The 16,895-nt window shown below is 40.0% G+C and overlaps 1 protein-coding gene across 4 annotated transcripts in view; it reads right to left on the bottom strand.

Annotated features, from left to right (window-relative positions):
• Positions 1–16,895, bottom strand: part of CDKAL1 (CDKAL1 threonylcarbamoyladenosine tRNA methylthiotransferase) — a 640,596-nt gene that overhangs the window by 27,459 nt on the left and 596,242 nt on the right. For all 4 annotated transcript variants that reach the window (XM_082415179.1, XM_082415181.1, XM_082415180.1 and 1 more), the window contains 2 exons: positions 9,102–9,185; positions 5,941–6,105 (listed from right to left, as the gene is read on the bottom strand). In XM_082415179.1, the coding sequence (XP_082271305.1) occupies positions 5,941–6,105; positions 9,102–9,185 (249 nt within the window). The remainder of the gene's footprint in view (positions 1–5,940; positions 6,106–9,101; positions 9,186–16,895) is intronic.

The following is a 16,895-nucleotide window of genomic DNA, read 5'->3' as shown; positions in this document are numbered from 1 at the left end:
ATCGTGTTGGTATAGTTATTATTAGACAGTTACGTGAATATTATAGGATAAAGCAAATGAATAATTACGCAGTGTTACTGTGAACTGGGATGGAAGAAAGAAGTTACAGGTGCAAGACAGAAAATTTCAGAATTTGACCTGGATGGGAGCATTAGTATGAATTGAAAAAAAAAGGGGGGGTGGATTTTGTAGCTCCACCTGCTGAAAGGTATAAAAATAATGACCAATTAAATAGCCCACACTGTAGGCTCTAAATATCATTTGTTTAACTAAAAGAAACCAAGGCTCCTTAGAGACATGGCTGATTCCCGGTCTGGAGCAAAGAATGAGCCTAGAACATCTTGTCACATCAAAAAGCAAAGTAACTATCAAAGACTTCAGGAGCTGTGTCAAAGGACTGAGGAGCCAATTTGATGAGCTTCCACTCTCCAAAAATGCAACTACTTGAGCACCAATTAAATATAATAACTGCAATGGATAAAACCATATCAAACATGCAAAATCCATGAGTTTATAATAATACTAAAAACACCCTCATTGGCTACTTTTGGAGAATGTTACAGAATCAACTCAAATTTTTAAAACTGGTAAACAGAGAGAAAGACATCAAGCCTTTATCTCACCTTTCCTGTCAGAAATGTACCTCAGGGTAAACAAAAATGAGTAAGGCAAAGTTTCTCTTCATGGAAGCGCTTTTAGCTAATAAATGAGGAAGGGGAGACAGAATTAGAACGCCACCATTTTGAAACCCCTAATGACTCAATGAATCTAGGCAATGCTCATCAACCACTGACACATAGAGACAACCAGACATTCTATGCCTCATAATGGAAATGCACAGCATCACACAAAGTAATCTTGTCAAAAACCCAAACCTGAATCTGACTAAGCCTCTAAATCTAACTACCCATTTATAAAACAAGTGGGGAACAGAGAAGCCTGTATCAGAGGATACAATTAGCAAATTCCAAACTGTGGGAAACGCTGCAGGACAAACAACCTGGTTTCTTCTACAAATAAACTGCAATACAAAAAGAGAAAAAAAGAGAGAAAAGGGAACACCGATAGATTAAAAGTGACTTACAAGACATACTAACTAATTGCAATGAGTGGACCTGATTTGCCTTCTGATTCAGACAAACTGCTTAAAACACTGCAAAATTTGAACACTGTGTTGACATTAACTGGATAAAGAATTGATGCTAATTATTTTAGATTTGATACTGTATTTAAAAGGAGTCTTCATCTTTCAGAGATATTTTCTGATATATACCTCGATGAAATAAAATGGTAAATGGGATTTTCTTCAAAAGAATCAGAGCGGGGATGGGGGTGAATAAGGGCAGAGGTGACATAACTGTTAAAGGTGAGCGATAAGTAGGTGGGATAATTATACTAGTCTCTCTACTTCCGTATATGCTTGAAATTTTCTGCAATAGAAATTCTCCAGAATAGAGTTAAAGCAAAACAGCTTTTTGATCCTACTCTTTGATGATGGCTCTCAGATGATTTTTCATATTATCAAATAGTCATGGATTTTGGTACAGGTGACACTAGGTCCTGTTTACCCAAAGATTTTCTTCAGATGGAATGCCTGAACAGCACAGTAATTTTCCAAGAAACATGAATTGTATAAAAAAAGATCATCACATTAAATTGGATGTGTTAACACAGATTTAGGTTCCACGAGAGAACATGGTAAAAATATCATGCTCTTAAAACATCACAAAACTGTTTTTCCCCAAGTTCCTACTCTCTTGGCCCCTTTCACTAAACATACTGTTTTTACAAATATCAAACACTCCTTCCCACTTGAGAATCATTTTCCTGGAAGAGGGGCTCTCAAACCTCAGCCTGCATCAGTATTACCTGGACAAGTTGTTAAAAAACAGATTACTGGGTCCCCTTCCCAGAATTTCTGGCTCAGGCCTGGGTTGGGACCCAATAGTTTGCATTTTAACAAGTTCCCATTTATCGCTGATGCTGCAAGTCTGGGGACCACACTTGAGAATCACTGTCCTGGAACGTCTGTGAAAATTTATGTGTCCCCTGCTTCCTCCCGTCTCTTCTCCCCGCTAAGAACAAAGTTGCCTGACAGTTTCCATAGAAAAGGGCATGATCTATCCTTTCTTTGATTTATATTTATCCCTTTGAACTCGACAATGCCTTCCATTGGATAATTATTACATAACCTATTTCTGAAATTAATTACCCTTAAATGATATTTATTTTAAAATGTTCCCTATTAGGTTAGAGGTGGCATTTTGGCTCCCACCTCCCCTAAAAATAATCAGACTAATTTTGTCTCTCTATCCTATTCTCCCCTTCCCCTCTTCCTCCATTCCTCTAACTGAACTGAAAAGAGGAATAGTAATAATCATAAAAAGATATTACTATATGCTGTTTTTATTAGAATATCATTTCTGAGAGGACAGTAAGCTTTTGACTTTACTATAGCTTTCCTTTCCCACCATGTTATGGGCATTTATGTAACTATTATTATTTGAAAATAACAAGGCCTGATTTCTATTAATATTTACAGTACAGAATTAGAATTCAAAGTCCTGCCACAGGGTATGCATTCAATCCATTTTTGTCAAATGAAATATTTCAATCACAGAGTCTTAGAGACAACCGAGGTCCAGGGAACCTAAGTGACATACAAAAGGTCAAAGAGTCTGTTACTGCAAATGCCAGAATCCTATAATCCAGATCTCGTAACTCGTACCCAGCCTGTGCTTCTCCCCCTGGTCTGTTGTACCCCTCACCAGTTTTATCGAAAGAGGTCAACAGTGCCTAAAGTGAGACAAAGTAAGTCCAAAGTAGCATAGGGCTAAAATACTTAAAGAATAATCCTAAAATTCTCAATTAAGGAAATACATTTACTATGGAAAATAATTTTTTTTATACAATATTTTGCTTTAGATGCTTTGGCCTTTCTAGGTTTCTTTACAAAGTGTGTATGAGGAGGTTATTAGTCTAGAAAAACTCAGGAAAAGCCTAGAAAATTTAAGAAGATAGAAATTCTGACAGGATTGGTGTCTCTGGCACTGAACAAATTACCCTAATAGATCATCCCCACTCCAATACAATGTGCACTGCGTGATCACAAGACCACAGCTGATAGTACCACGGTCATCTGCAGAGTCTGCTCTTTCTAGAGAAGCTAGATTTGGGGGAAAGGGAAAATAACCACTTAGTAACTATTTACTACGTCCCCAAAATAGTTTTAGGTGGTTTACATACACTATTGAATACATTCCTTTCAACAACCCTATGAAACAGACATTATTGTCACATTTAACAGACTAAACTAAAGCTCGGAGGAGTCACAGGCCCAGGGTAAACTGGCAAGTCACAGATGCAAACTCAGGTGTAACTGCTTCCGGGGTCACACTTCATCCACAGGGTGAGGCTCATTTTTTCACTAAAGAGTCCCAGCACCTTTATCAGTACTCAAAGACTCAAAATGTCTGAGACAGGATTATAACCTCTATCATCTACTTCTAAATCCTAGAAAAATGGAAGCTGTTCTCCTCCTGCTTAATTTATTTTGGTTCATATCATTAGCAAAACCATTTGTAACACCAGGACAAATTCATTAGGGAAGCATTTTTGACCCTGAGTTTGGCATATCTTTAAAAGCAGACAAATAATGAAGCGTAAAGCTATGTTCATTAATTTACATGAAGTCTCAAATGGTGATAAAGGACTTGCCTGATGTTCCCCTTAATGTAAATGCCCAAATCAATATTCCTAACCCTTTGGCCTCATGCATGCGATCAGACTATAATTCCCAGAGGCCCAGAAGGGCCAGCAGTCAAACGACCTTTATCCTCGTCTCACCTAGGGCTTTTGGGTCATCCCGGCTCAGAGGAGGCCTGTTGAGAGAACTGATGACACCATCTCCCAGGCTGGAGGGAGGCAGCGGAGAATAGAAAAAGCTGTCCCATGGAATTTAAGTGGGGCTGCCCCTTTAGAAAGCAACATTACAGTTAAGGAACCAGTGAAAGGGTACTGCTTTCCCTTATTTGTGTATTATTAATGTGATGTTTTAAAATACCACCCTTTTCTGGATGGACCTAGAGTCTGTCATACAGAGTCAGAAAGAGAAAAACAAATACCGTATGCTAACACATATATATGGACTCTAAAAAAAAAAAAATGGTTCTGAAGAATCTAGGGGCAGGACAGGAATAAAGACGCAGATGTAGAGAATGGACTTGAAGACACAGGGAGGGGGACGGGTAAGCTGGGACGAAGTGAGAGAGTGGCATGGACATATATACACTACCAGACGCTACATATATACACTACCAAACACTACTATCTAAAATAGATAGCTAGTGGGAAGCAGCCGCATAGCACAGGGAGATCAGCTCAGTGCTTTGTGTCCAACCTAGAGGGGTGGGATAGGGAGGGTGGGAGAGAGACACAAGAGGGGGGGATATGGGGATATATGTATACGTATAGCTGATTCACTCTGTTATACAGCAGCAACTAACACACCAATGTAAAGCAATTATACTCCAATAAAGATGTTAAAAAAAAAATACCACCCTTTTCAATAGGCTTACATGAAGGAATTAAAGCAGGCAGGGTCTTGAAATAATAATTTGCCCACCACTGCCATTTGTCATAAAATCCTTTTCACTGTGGCGATTTAAAATCAACCTTGTAAAACATACAGTGAGGAAAAACAGAAAAAAAATTTTTTAAAGCCACTTCCTTTAAAAAGTTCTGAAGTAGTAGTTAACCCGTCAAAAGCCGAATCCCTAGCAATATAATTTAAATGCTAGATTACACTGTTCCTTCCTGGCCATCCACCCAAAGCCCCACGTATGATGTATGATTTTTTTTCTAAACAACAGCAAACATTAACGGTTATGCTCATCAAGTGGGAGAGTTCACTCCTGGTTGAGCAGGGTGACACGCTTGGCAGGGTTTGGACAAAGGCTGGCCCACGTCACTCCGTAATCGGTCAGACGGCTGCACACACGGCTTCCTCACGTGTCCTCGTCAAGCTCATGAGAGGGTGTCACTCACATTTGGATTCCAGAGTCCACCAGCACAATAAGCGAGAATATAGATAATATGAACTTCTTTGTCATTAATCCTAAAGCTTAATTAACATGCCCTTGACATTTCTTTTGAGGGAAAAGATAATACATATATTAAAACAATTTTGGAATTATATAGCCAGATTTTCATTGTTCTGAATGTTAAGTCATCGCTATATACTTTTTTGGGGAGCACTTAACAATCGTGTTGAAGAAAGGACATCAAATGATGCTTAGAAATGTGATACACATTTTCATTTCACACTCCATCAGCTTTTACAGCTGTAGCTCAATGAAATGTAAGAGAGAGCTTGGCAAACAGCCGTATTTACCAAGGTATAAAATAGGGGTCAGGTTACTTTTTTATAGAAAGAAAAAAATGTTTAATTTTCACTCCACATTACTCAAGCAGATATTCAGCTAACACCCTAGAGAAAGGCACCATAACCACATATACTGACATTGTTTAATGCCTGTTTAACTGTATGTAGGTTTTTACTATATTACAAACAGCTTTGCAAAGCACAAAAATTATCCTTTCCTTACCCCCTTCCACTCAGGATCTACTGACACAGAAACATACCGGATCAGATCATCTTCCGTGTTAAATCTTTCACCTGAAAATAATGGCTTTTGCCCTCTGTTTCTAGCCTAGAAGCAGAAACAGCTTATTCCCTTCACAGGCAGAGAAGCAAAGCTATAGGCATCAGCATAAATGCATCTTTCTAATTCAGATTTCAATCTGTCAGAAAGGATTAAAGCCTCATGCATACATAAAAAGGGTACTATAAATGATAACAGAAACATGGTGGGAAATCACTGTGCTTCCAGAGCTGCTGTTTTACTAGCAGGGTAGAAAGGAAAAGCATCTTCTACTCACCTCTGTTAAACCTGAGATTTCTCCTTTTGCTAATGGTTTGCTGATGGATGGCGTGTATACTTTGGCATCTGAAACTGGCTGCCCTTTCATAAAATGTTTTCCTGATTCAAAAACGTTCACTTCGACCATTTTCCCCATGAATGTGGGGTTCTTTGGCACTAAAACCTTAAAAAAAATTAGAGAAGGCTTAATTTTTAAAAATAAAATTTTATCTTAGAACAGTTTTAGACTTACAGAATTATTAAGATAGCACAGAGAGTTCGTATACCCCAGACGCAGTGTCCCTCTTATTAACGTCTTATGTTGGTATGATACATGTGTCACAATTAATGAGCCAATACTGGTGTATTACTATTAACTAAAGTCCACACTTTATTCAGAGCTCCTCACTTGTCCCTTAATGTCCTTTTTCTCTTTGGGGATCCCTTCCTAAGTGGGCTCTATCTTCCAGATGCTCAAGGACCTGGGGATCTCGCAGGAAGGGGAGGCATTTCTGGGAGGGGTAAGGGGCTGCAGACAGCGCTCTCTCCTTGTGGGATGCCTGTGGTCCTAGGGCACGTGGAAGGCAGGCCTGGAACCGCCCGAGGCATCAGCCAGTCACTCTTGGACAGGCCTTTGATACCCTGCTCTTGGCTGTCCCAGGCAATGAAGAAAACTGGGACAACACCGATGAAAGCCTTATACTTTTAATACCTTCCAAGTTCGCTGTCAGAGTCAGGATTTGAGCAGCCACTTCAAATAAAGGCCCGCAGGTTTGGGTACATATGTGTGTGTGCAAGTGCACATGTGTGTGTGTGTTTTGGGGGAAGAGGAAGAACATTTCAAAGCCACCTTTTCAATATTCCAGACCTTGGTGTTTGGAGCTAAATGACTCCTTTAACTGATGGCTGTCATTCATTTCTTTCGCTCTGTTATGAAAAGCGTGTATTTGTTAGTTCTACCTCCACGTAGAAGCAGGCCTCTGAAGGGTACTTTGGCTGGCTCACAGGAAACTGTCAGATGGTCCCTTTCCACCAGAGATTACTGACGGAGGTACTTGTTTACCTCGAGCAAATGTTTCCCCTCCTCTTGGACTTACAGGTAGTTTGTATGTATTATGTCTCCCTCACACTTCTATTTCAGTACTTGAGCTACTTGCCAATCTTTTCAAGTCATAATCCAAAATAAATAGACTAATTCTAATCCAGCAATACTTTGATATCTAGATACAATCTTCTGGAAGTCATCTTTTTGTAGAAAAATAATTCCCATGAAATCTTTGATATGCTTGGTTGTAGAGACCAAAAAAAAAAAAAAAAAAAAAAAAAAAAAATCAGATGAGAGCCAGAAGTTCCACAGCCAATTTCTCCGAGAGGCAGAAATGGATCTTGGTCTTTCTGAGTTTGATTTTTTATGGCCACTGAGTACACTGCTTCATCAAAGTATAGGAAGAAAAGTCACCTGGGTGGTGGATTACTCATGGCAAGCAAATGGACTAAAAGAGCTTTAGTATCAGGATATGAAAGCCCTTTTAAATCAGTTTTTATAAAACAAGAAAATCTCTAGAGCAAACTATCCCTGGGAGATCTGGTACTATTCTCGGGGAAAATAACTCTCCTTGATCTGCTGCCTTGATCTGAATGAAGGGCTCAGTGTTTTTTTCCCTCCGGTTTTAATAATTGGAAAAAGCTCGACTGCTTTAAATTGGAGGAAACAGCTAATGAGGCATGCCATCGCCTTTAAAATGAAGGGGGAAAAAGTTCCCTGCTGAGGCGAAAACCCAGATGGCAAGAGAAAGGAGAGGAAAGAGGCAACCGAAATACAATCAAGCTCCTCCCGAGGGCTGAGCAGAAGTTTGGCCTGAATAGGAAAATGGCCCTCTGGAGTCAATTACTGAGGTGGAAGACGGAGAAGACAGACTCAGCTCAAACATGCGGTGTTCGGAACCCATCCTCAACTGTAGTCTCTACTGGGGACCGAGCAGGGCACCTTCAGTCTGGGCCATGAAAAGCTCCCCCGCTTTCCCTGAGGACCCAGTGCCCAGTCTGAGACGATTCCACGTGGACCATCCACGCTGGAGGCCCCTCCGGCTCCTGCTTCCCTGCTTTCTAACGTGGGCGGTCGGCTTCCCTTGCCCATCCCTTACGTGACTTGCCCAGGCTGGCCTGAAGAGCCTTCCCAAGCCATGACCCACAGAAAAAAATTTCACTTGTCATTTGATGAGAGTAGGAAAAGAAAAAGAAAAGTAGGAAAACTCACTTGATATTAAGAAAGCGAATACGATCCAGGGATGACCTATGCCTGGAAACCCAGAGGATTTCACCCTACGCCCTTATGGGAGTCTCTAACCTGGAGGGGCATATGACACCTCCTCCTTGGCCCCTTCCCAGGGTCCACGGCCCCTGAAGGAGGCACTGTTTTCTTCAATCGCTTTTGAATTGCTTTACCACCTGGGGTAGTGGAATCCCAAATGCTGAAATAGAAGTCTGGCTGCTGGTGGGGCAAAGCACACTACTTTAACGGGCAGGGAGTGGGGAGGCCTTCGGGTTGGCCTCGAACAAAACTCTCATAGTGAAGCTGGTTTGATCCTTACGCTGGTCTCCAGAGTTGTTCACACGACTTGAGTTGAGTCCAACGAACAGACTCTTTTCCCTTTGCCCCCAGCGTTTTTTATCAATGTGGAAGTTAAAAAAACCAAAAAAACCCCAAAAAACAACACCTGAAACTAAACAAAACTAAAAAAGCCAACCAACAGACCAACCAATCAAAAGCCTGTGTGAGTGCTGTGACAGGGACAGGAAATCCCTGCCCTTCCAGGCTGATGTCGCCGGTACAGACATCCTTCCTGTCTTCTGGACAGAACTTTCCCCTCCACGTTGCCAGGCTGTGGGGATTTTGGCAGTGAGAATTGCCTGTTCCAAACTCCGCAAAGCCAGAGGCTGGTCCTGTCAAAGATGAATGAGGACTAAAACACACTTATTCCTTTGTATAGAATGTTTTGGAGATTAAGCCACAAAGATAAGCCCCATGTTAGCCTGGTTGGCTTGATGCTATAAAATAGCCTTCTTGCGACAAGATTCTACACCTCCCCCCTGCTTTAAGTCTCTTTTGCTTAAATTGATTTACTTTTAGAAGTCTTTCTCATTTTAGAGAAACCCTAAGAACATGGGATTATCTCTTACCTGCTCATAGAATCGATTGTGTGCAACATAAAACTTGGAATCAAAAGATTCTTCTGTGACTAACACTCTTTGTCTCTCACCAATCTGTGGAGAGAAGGGGAGAAAAACAGGAGAGATCAGGGCAAACACCTGAGAATCCAAAATAAATGCCAACCCAAATAGTTATGGACCAGTAAGTCGTGTCTTCTTGAATTTAAAGTAGACTCCAGATTGCTAGCTACTTAACAGCCAATACAAGAATCACTGATTCAAATTTCCAGAAAGACATTATTATCTATGTAGTAATATAAAATTAGTGTAGAACAAAATCTTATTTTCTTACAGAACTATGAAACAAAACTTGATCTTATTTCCTTCTTCAACATAAGTTAGATAATTAAGGCTTCTAAGACATACAAAAATCTTCTAAATATCACTTTGTTTTTCTTGAAACAAAGTTGCAAAACAAGCCAGAACAAGCTGCTTCTAATCCAAATTCATGAAAATATTTTGGCAATATGAAAGTGGTAATAAACATTAATTTGAGTTATGAGGGATGTAACACTAAAGAAAATACCTTAAAAACTAGTCATTAAGTCCCTGTACCTAAACATTTCTCACGTTACATGCAATTCTGAAATTATGATTAATTCAGTTATTTACTTGTTATATACGTTTTCTCTGTCATGGGCAACTGTCTCTTTTTTGTTGCAGGCATGACCCCATATTCATTTTATTTTTTTAAGAGAAAGACAGCAAAAATAGGGGACTGTTAATTCTCTACAGGATCTATATTTACGACCTAAGCATGCATTTTTAATAACCAAGAAGTTAAATCAGCCAAAACGTTGGTTAAAGCAATGTGACCATTTCAAAATAGTCTACTATTTCCAACTTCATTCTACTGTGAAATGCAACATTTAAAGTATCATTACTTTTTTTTTTTTTTTTTTACAACATGGTCAAAATATCTGATTTAGCAAACCAGCTGTATTGGATAATTGTGCCTGGAATCATTTTTGCCATTGCTACTTGATAAATACAACCCTCTATGTTAAAGCACATTGGCAAGATTTTTTAAACGAAATCCCTATTCTCATATGTAGGGACTTGTCACCATGTTCAGGCAGTTACCACTCAGGAAACATAAACACAGCTGCACTAAATAGACCACCTAACAAAAAGAAAAAAACAAGAACACCAAACTCTTCTGTCCATTATACAATGCCAATACCTAAAAACACCATAATTTGCTCTTTTTCACTCTCTCATTCAAATGTAGCCCCCTTAGCTGAAGGTTGTAAGGTTTCTAGGATACTTATCAAACACTTAACTTAGTTCACTCCTTGAAAACCAGTGAAAAGTTCCCGCACTATTGTCTCTTTTAAAGATCAAGGAGAAACAAAAGAACGACTCCCAGCTTCTACTTTGAGCTTTAATGGTCCTGTTTATTAAAAAAGACTGATGAATATTGGGTTTCACTGAAGTATATTCTACTGGAAGGAAACTTAGAATGTTTGCACACATTTCACAGTGTGAGTTGCTTATAACTTAAGATAAGTATCTGTCAATGGTTCTTAAGGAAATCTGCAATTACACTTCATCTAACATTAAGTTTTCAGGAAATTAACAACAATACGAGAGAGCAGAGCCACTGAAAACGTATGCCGCTTCTTTCCTCTTGTTGGAATTAACGTGGACAGTTGTAGTAATCATTTTTGGGCTATTCCATTTTATCTGGAGAGAATAACGATGACAGTAATATATACATATTGAGTTAGAAAGACTTGCTATGTTTATACAGTAGAGGGCAGGGCTTTCGATCAACCATCAGAGAACTATTTGTATGTGAGTATTTAACTATTATTTGCCAAAGGGATTCAGGAAAATTGCTACGGGCAGTAATTTATAGTGGCAAACACCTCTCCAATCACCCTTTTGGTCCCCTCAACTATGGATTCTGTCTCATTGGTGAGGCTCTTAAAGTCCCCCAGAGGCTACTGAGCAAAAATGAACATAAGCAAGATAGGACTTTGATGAAAAACTGACGCAGTCTATCCCCAACCCCTAAAAAATCCAACAAAAACAAATAATAAATGCTCTACACAGTACTTTTTTTAAAGAAAGAAGTTGCAATGAAGTTAATTATCAAATATGACCTTTAAGAGAATCAACTGTTTCAAATAACCTTAAGAACAACAAGGAAGTTAAGGAAGGGGGGGGGCGGGTTTCAGCTGGAACTCTGGAAGAGGCAACTTTGCCTTGGTGACAATAAGGAAACTTACGGGCCAAACGTATTATTAGCCTCAAATGTTTTTTCAAATGAGCCACCTCCTTACTCTCCAACTGTTTTCTCCCCAGCCCCACACGATAACCCAGTATGGTTAAAGACCACATAACAAGATTTAGGATAATCATCCTGATTTACCTAAGAATGCCTCTGCTATCCAGCAAGGAAGTCCTGTTCTCAGAGGAAAAAGCAGGACTTCAGGAGAAAAAGGGCAACCGTTACCCTTAGGCCAGTAGGACTACAGCCACCCAGCTTTCTCTTATGCTAAAGGCAGAGCTAATCCACTAAAGCAGGGGTCCCCAACCCCTGGGCCACGGACAGGGTCGCAGAGCAGGAGGTGAGCGGCGGGCGAGTGAGTGAAGCTTCACGTGCTGCTCCCCATCGCTCGCATTACAGCCCCCCAATCCGTGAAAAACTGTCTTTCACAAAACTGGTCCCTGGTGCCAAAAAGGCTGGGGACCACTGCCCTAGAGGGACCAGTTTGTCTTAGAGAACGATGGGTGTACACTGTGTCTTCTCTGAGATTCTGCAACATCTACTCTCTGCTGACATGCTGATATTCTGCTGAGAAGGCGGCTTCCTGGGCTACTCACCATCCCTGTCCGAACCTTCCCTAACAGCTGGAACCTCCGGCAGGAAGGCAAGGTTACATCGCTGGCTTAAGACAAGCCCTTTGAAGAGGAAGTTAACAACAAGACTGCTTGAGTAATTTAAAAAATGAACAGACTCCTGAGTTTATAGAATATTTGTATACATACACACACACACACACACACACACATATATTTTGAGAATGTAGAGGAGGTTGAAAACAACGGTTTCCATAAACTTTGTGACTGGTAGCACAATGCGGCTGTTCAGCAGGGATGATGAAGATGCAAGTGGAACTGTAAACCCAAAGAATGGTCGGTCGGTCTGGAGGGTGATTTTAAGATAACTGGAACTTTCAAGGACAGGAAGAAAGGGGGAAGTTATTTGGAGGGAGGAGGAATGGTCAGAAGCAGGAATGCACAGTTCGAGCAGAGCCCAGGGCAGAGGAAGAGGAAGAAGGTTTATTCAAAACCATCAAATGCCACATATTCGAACTGGACAGTAGGGTGAGAGGACATGGGTCTGGGTAGATTATTTTTAAGGTAAAAGAGATTTGGCTACATTTTGGGACTTTGCTTTCCTCATAGAAAAAAATGAGAGTTTGGAAGAAGTGATGTGGAGCTGGGGAGAGGTGAGCAGGGCTGAAGAGGAAGTAGATTCTGATTTTTAGAGGACCTTTCAGTTCCAAAATTCTCAGTCGTCATTCATGGTAGATTTGGTCTGCTAACAAGGTTTCAGATGAAGGAAATATGTACTCTAAATCCAGGCTGTCTCTTTTTTTCACAGTAACTGTATGCTTAGAGCCCTCTGCAAATTACAGGTACTTTCTTGCTGCACTTAAAGTAACAACGTGATCTTAATACCCACCAAGAAACATTTACAAAGTCTTTCATAAAGCTATTCAGTGACCTGAACCCGAAGAATCCTGTCAAAATCTTCCCAACAAAGCCCTTTTTAAAATAACCTCTTTTCCTTCTGATTTTCTTTACAGGTATATAATTTATAGCTGATTAAATAAAATGCTTCTTTAATTTCTAGAGCATTTTAGAGTTTAAGAACTAGGGCTGGGGGACTTCCCTGGTGGCGCAGTGGTTAAGAATCCACCTGCCAATGCAGGGGACACAGGTTCAATCCCCGATCCAGGAAGATCCCACATGCCACAGAGCAACTAAGCCCATGCACCACAACTACTGAGCCTGCATTCTAGAACCCGTGAGCCACAACTACTGAGCCCGCGTGCCTAGAGCTCGTGCTCCGCAGCAAAAGAAGCCACCGCAATGAGAAGCTCGCGCACCACAATGAAAGTAGCCCCCGCTCGCCACAACTAGAGAAAGCCGTGAGCAGCAACGAAGACCCAACGCAGCCAAAAATAAATAAATAAATAAATAAATGTATTAAAAAAAAAAAAAAAAAAAAGGGTTTCCCTGGTGGCGCAATGGTTGAGAATCTGCCTGCCAATGCAGGGGACACGGGTTCGAGCCCTGGTGTGGGAAGATCCCACATGCCGCGGAGCAACTAAGCCCGTGAACCACAACTACTGAGCCTGCGCGTCTAGAGCCTGTGCTCTGCAACAAGAGAGGCCGCGATAGGGAGAGGCCCGTGCACCGCCATGAAGAGTGGCCCCCACTTGCCACAACTAGAGAAAACCCTCGCACAGAAACGAAGACCCAGCACAGCCATAAATAAATAAATAAAATAAAATTAAAAAAAAAAAAAAAAAAAGAACTAGGGCTGGGAATACAACCCCCTGCACTTTTATGGGAAACTCAATTTCCATTTACAAAGCTTGACTTTCAGGACATTTGTCAGGACTTTTCAAAGTGGCTGTCAGTCCTGGTACCTACTGTAACAACCTAGATGTACTTTGTAATTTATTCATCAGATGTCAGTGAAGACAGTGGCTTTTCCAAGGACGTGCAGAACTTCACTTAGTACATTTTAACCTGACTTCATAAATACATTTTATGAAAAATGAACTATAGAAATAGTCTTGTAAAAACCTTCCCTCCAGGGTTTCCCTGGTGGCGCAGTGGTTGAGAATCTGCCTGCCAATGCAGGGGATACGGGTTCGAGCCCTGGTCTGGGAGGATCCCACATGCCACGGAGCAGCTAGGCCCGTGAGCCACAGTTACTGAGCCTGCGCGTCAGGAGCCTGTGCTCTGCAACGGGAGAGGCCGTGGTAATGAGAGGCCCACGCACCGCGATGAAGAGTGGCCCCCACTTGCCGCAACTAGAGAAAGCCCTCGCACAGAAACGAAGACCCAACACAGCCATAAAAAAAAAATTAAAAAAAATAAATTAAAAAACAAACAAACAAACAAACAACAACAAAAAAAACAACCTTCCCTCCATTTCACAGATTGGGTCACTGAAGGAAGAGAAGGTACAGAAAAAGTCCACAGGTTCCTGCATTACTGCTGATCTCACAGAGGTGATGGGAACTACGGCTCCCACCATGAAAGGAGTGTAGTAGAACTTTCTAGGCTTTGTTGAAAAGATATGAGAAAAGCTCTTATGTTGTTTTTTTTTTTTTTTAAACCACAAAGGGAGAAAAGAAAGACCCTATTCCCCTAAATAGACAAAGAAGGTAAGAACATGAAGGGGGCTTAGCAATCTCTGATTTCACAGAGAGGAAACAGGTCCAGCAAGATGCGGTGATTTGCTCAGTGGCAGAAAGAAGTCTTGGAAGCATTCCTGCTACTTGATGTCTCCTATTTAATTGCTAGCTGCAGAAAACGTACAACATCATGGCTCTGATTCTGCAGTGCATGGCTTTTCCTTGAGCAGAGAAACATCTGTGACAAACAAAAAGCAATGTTTTTTAAAAATTCAATTTGGGGGTAGATTTTACAGTACATTACATAATCAGCTGGCTGTGTTATTTGTGTCACATCTATGCTTCAAATTTCCTGAGTGCCTGAAGTGGTGAGAAACATCACTTCTAACCATATGGCCAGATAACACACAGAAAACACACACTTGCATTAAAAAAGCAGTGGTTTCCAACAGAATTTGGTTGCTGAATGAATGTTCATTCAAGCACATTCTATTTCTCCATTTGTCCTAAAACAAACAATACTCTGTATGGCTATTTAAGGATTTAAAGAGAGAAACTAAAAAGAATTGCTTCAAGACAGGCAGACAATACTGAAATTTAACAAAGACATTAAGAGTACTTGGGCTTTTACCTTTAACCCAGTAAGAAATGTTACTTGTATAAGTATTCCTTGAACTAGAAGAAGCAAAGAGTTTCTTTTAAACCCATATATGGCTTTAAAGTATAAATTTTATGTAAATCTTACTTTTAACTAGTTTTTTTTTTTTTTCCCCTTCTTCTCACTTTTGTTTTACTTAAACACAAAGCCTGAGGTGTGGCTTTAGAAAATAACTGCAATTCACTTTCTACTCTGAAGGGTTAGGTTAGAGAGATTTTAATTAATTCAGTATAACCACTCAGAGTAACCAAAAAACATTCACAAAGGACAGATATATATTAGAAGACCTGTGTAAGAGAAATATTTATTTCTTGAAAACAGTTATAAGAAGGTAGAGGAATTATTTTGCTTCCCCTGAAAAGTTTCTAGCAATTAATTTTTCTGTCCAATTGCCTTAGGTGGAAAAATACAGATTTAAAACACACATATCAAAAGCTCTCATAATTATTTACAGCACATTCCTAATAAACTTAAATTTTATCTATGTTTATCCTATACAGTATTCTGACATGCTACTTCTGCAGCTAAGTTTTTTTTTTTTTTTTTTTTTTATTGTAGATAATAAAATACAATTTTTCTACCTGACTGGTTTCTGAATGCATGACTCTGGGAAATGTCAAATGTCTTTCTTTACCTCCAGTCAAATTAGTTTTTTTTTTTTTTTTTCCCCTAAGCTGCCTGGAACATGTTAAACACAAGGCTGTGACCTTAAACTCTGAAATAATATTTCTAGTGTCTGTGCAAAAGCCTGCCCTCACATACACCTTTAGACTAATTACTGCAGTGTAATGTTGCCAGTGAACCACTGTAATTACACTTGGAGAAAAGTATGGTCTTGTTCTTTCCTAGCTAATGAAAATGATAACCTTTCCATTTTGATTCATCATTCACAACAGGCAGAACATGCGAGGCTGGGTCTCCACGGTATACAGTAATTTTCCTGACTGTTTATGCACACTTCTGTTTTCTGGCCCTGCAGAGGCTGGAATTAAAGAAGCAGGCATACTTAACGCTAAAAACAGTCAACAGTAATAATAGCAATACATTAAAATTTAATATCATCCTTACTCCACAACGCCATTCTATAATGAAATAGGGCCATGACACAGGAATGTGTGTCAAAAATGATGATAGCATAGAAAACAAGTAATGAGCCTCTAAGTCCATCGTATTCAAAATGCTTGCCATCAGTTTACTGGTCTACTCAAGGATTCCTGAGAGAAGATGTGGGACAGTTCATTGTGAAAGGGGCTGGACTTGTATCCGACTCTTAAACAATGACAGGAAATACATTCTATTAGATTTTAAAAAAAACACTATCCTCTGTGTGAAGAAACACATATTCTTTAGCTATAATTATTATTAGAATTAAATGTGTTCAAAAGGGAAAGAATGTTCCTTTGAGGTAGAATATCCATACCTCTAAAGTGTTTATGTTTATCTAGTAATTGCCATGAGTATCTTAGTGGCTTTATTATTCCTTCTTCACATTTCAGAAATAACCTAAACACCAAAGAAAAACTGAAAAACAATTTGGCTTTTTGAAAGTCCTTCCTCCCAAAGCAATGATGAAAGTTACAAAGACCAGACCCAAGGTGGTTCTGTTGAATCAAATCAGACTACGAAATTTCTTCTAACAATGGCCCTTGTGCTTTTGTCTTCAATTGTTGGCTGGTTTCCTTCTAGCCATGTGCCCACCCCAGTAAGAGAAAGGCAACC

This window comes from Balaenoptera physalus (assembly GCF_965194825.1).
Source record: "Balaenoptera physalus genome assembly, chromosome: 11".
NCBI lineage: Eukaryota > Metazoa > Chordata > Mammalia > Artiodactyla > Balaenopteridae > Balaenoptera > Balaenoptera physalus.
This window is presented reverse-complemented; position numbering and strand designations above follow the sequence as displayed.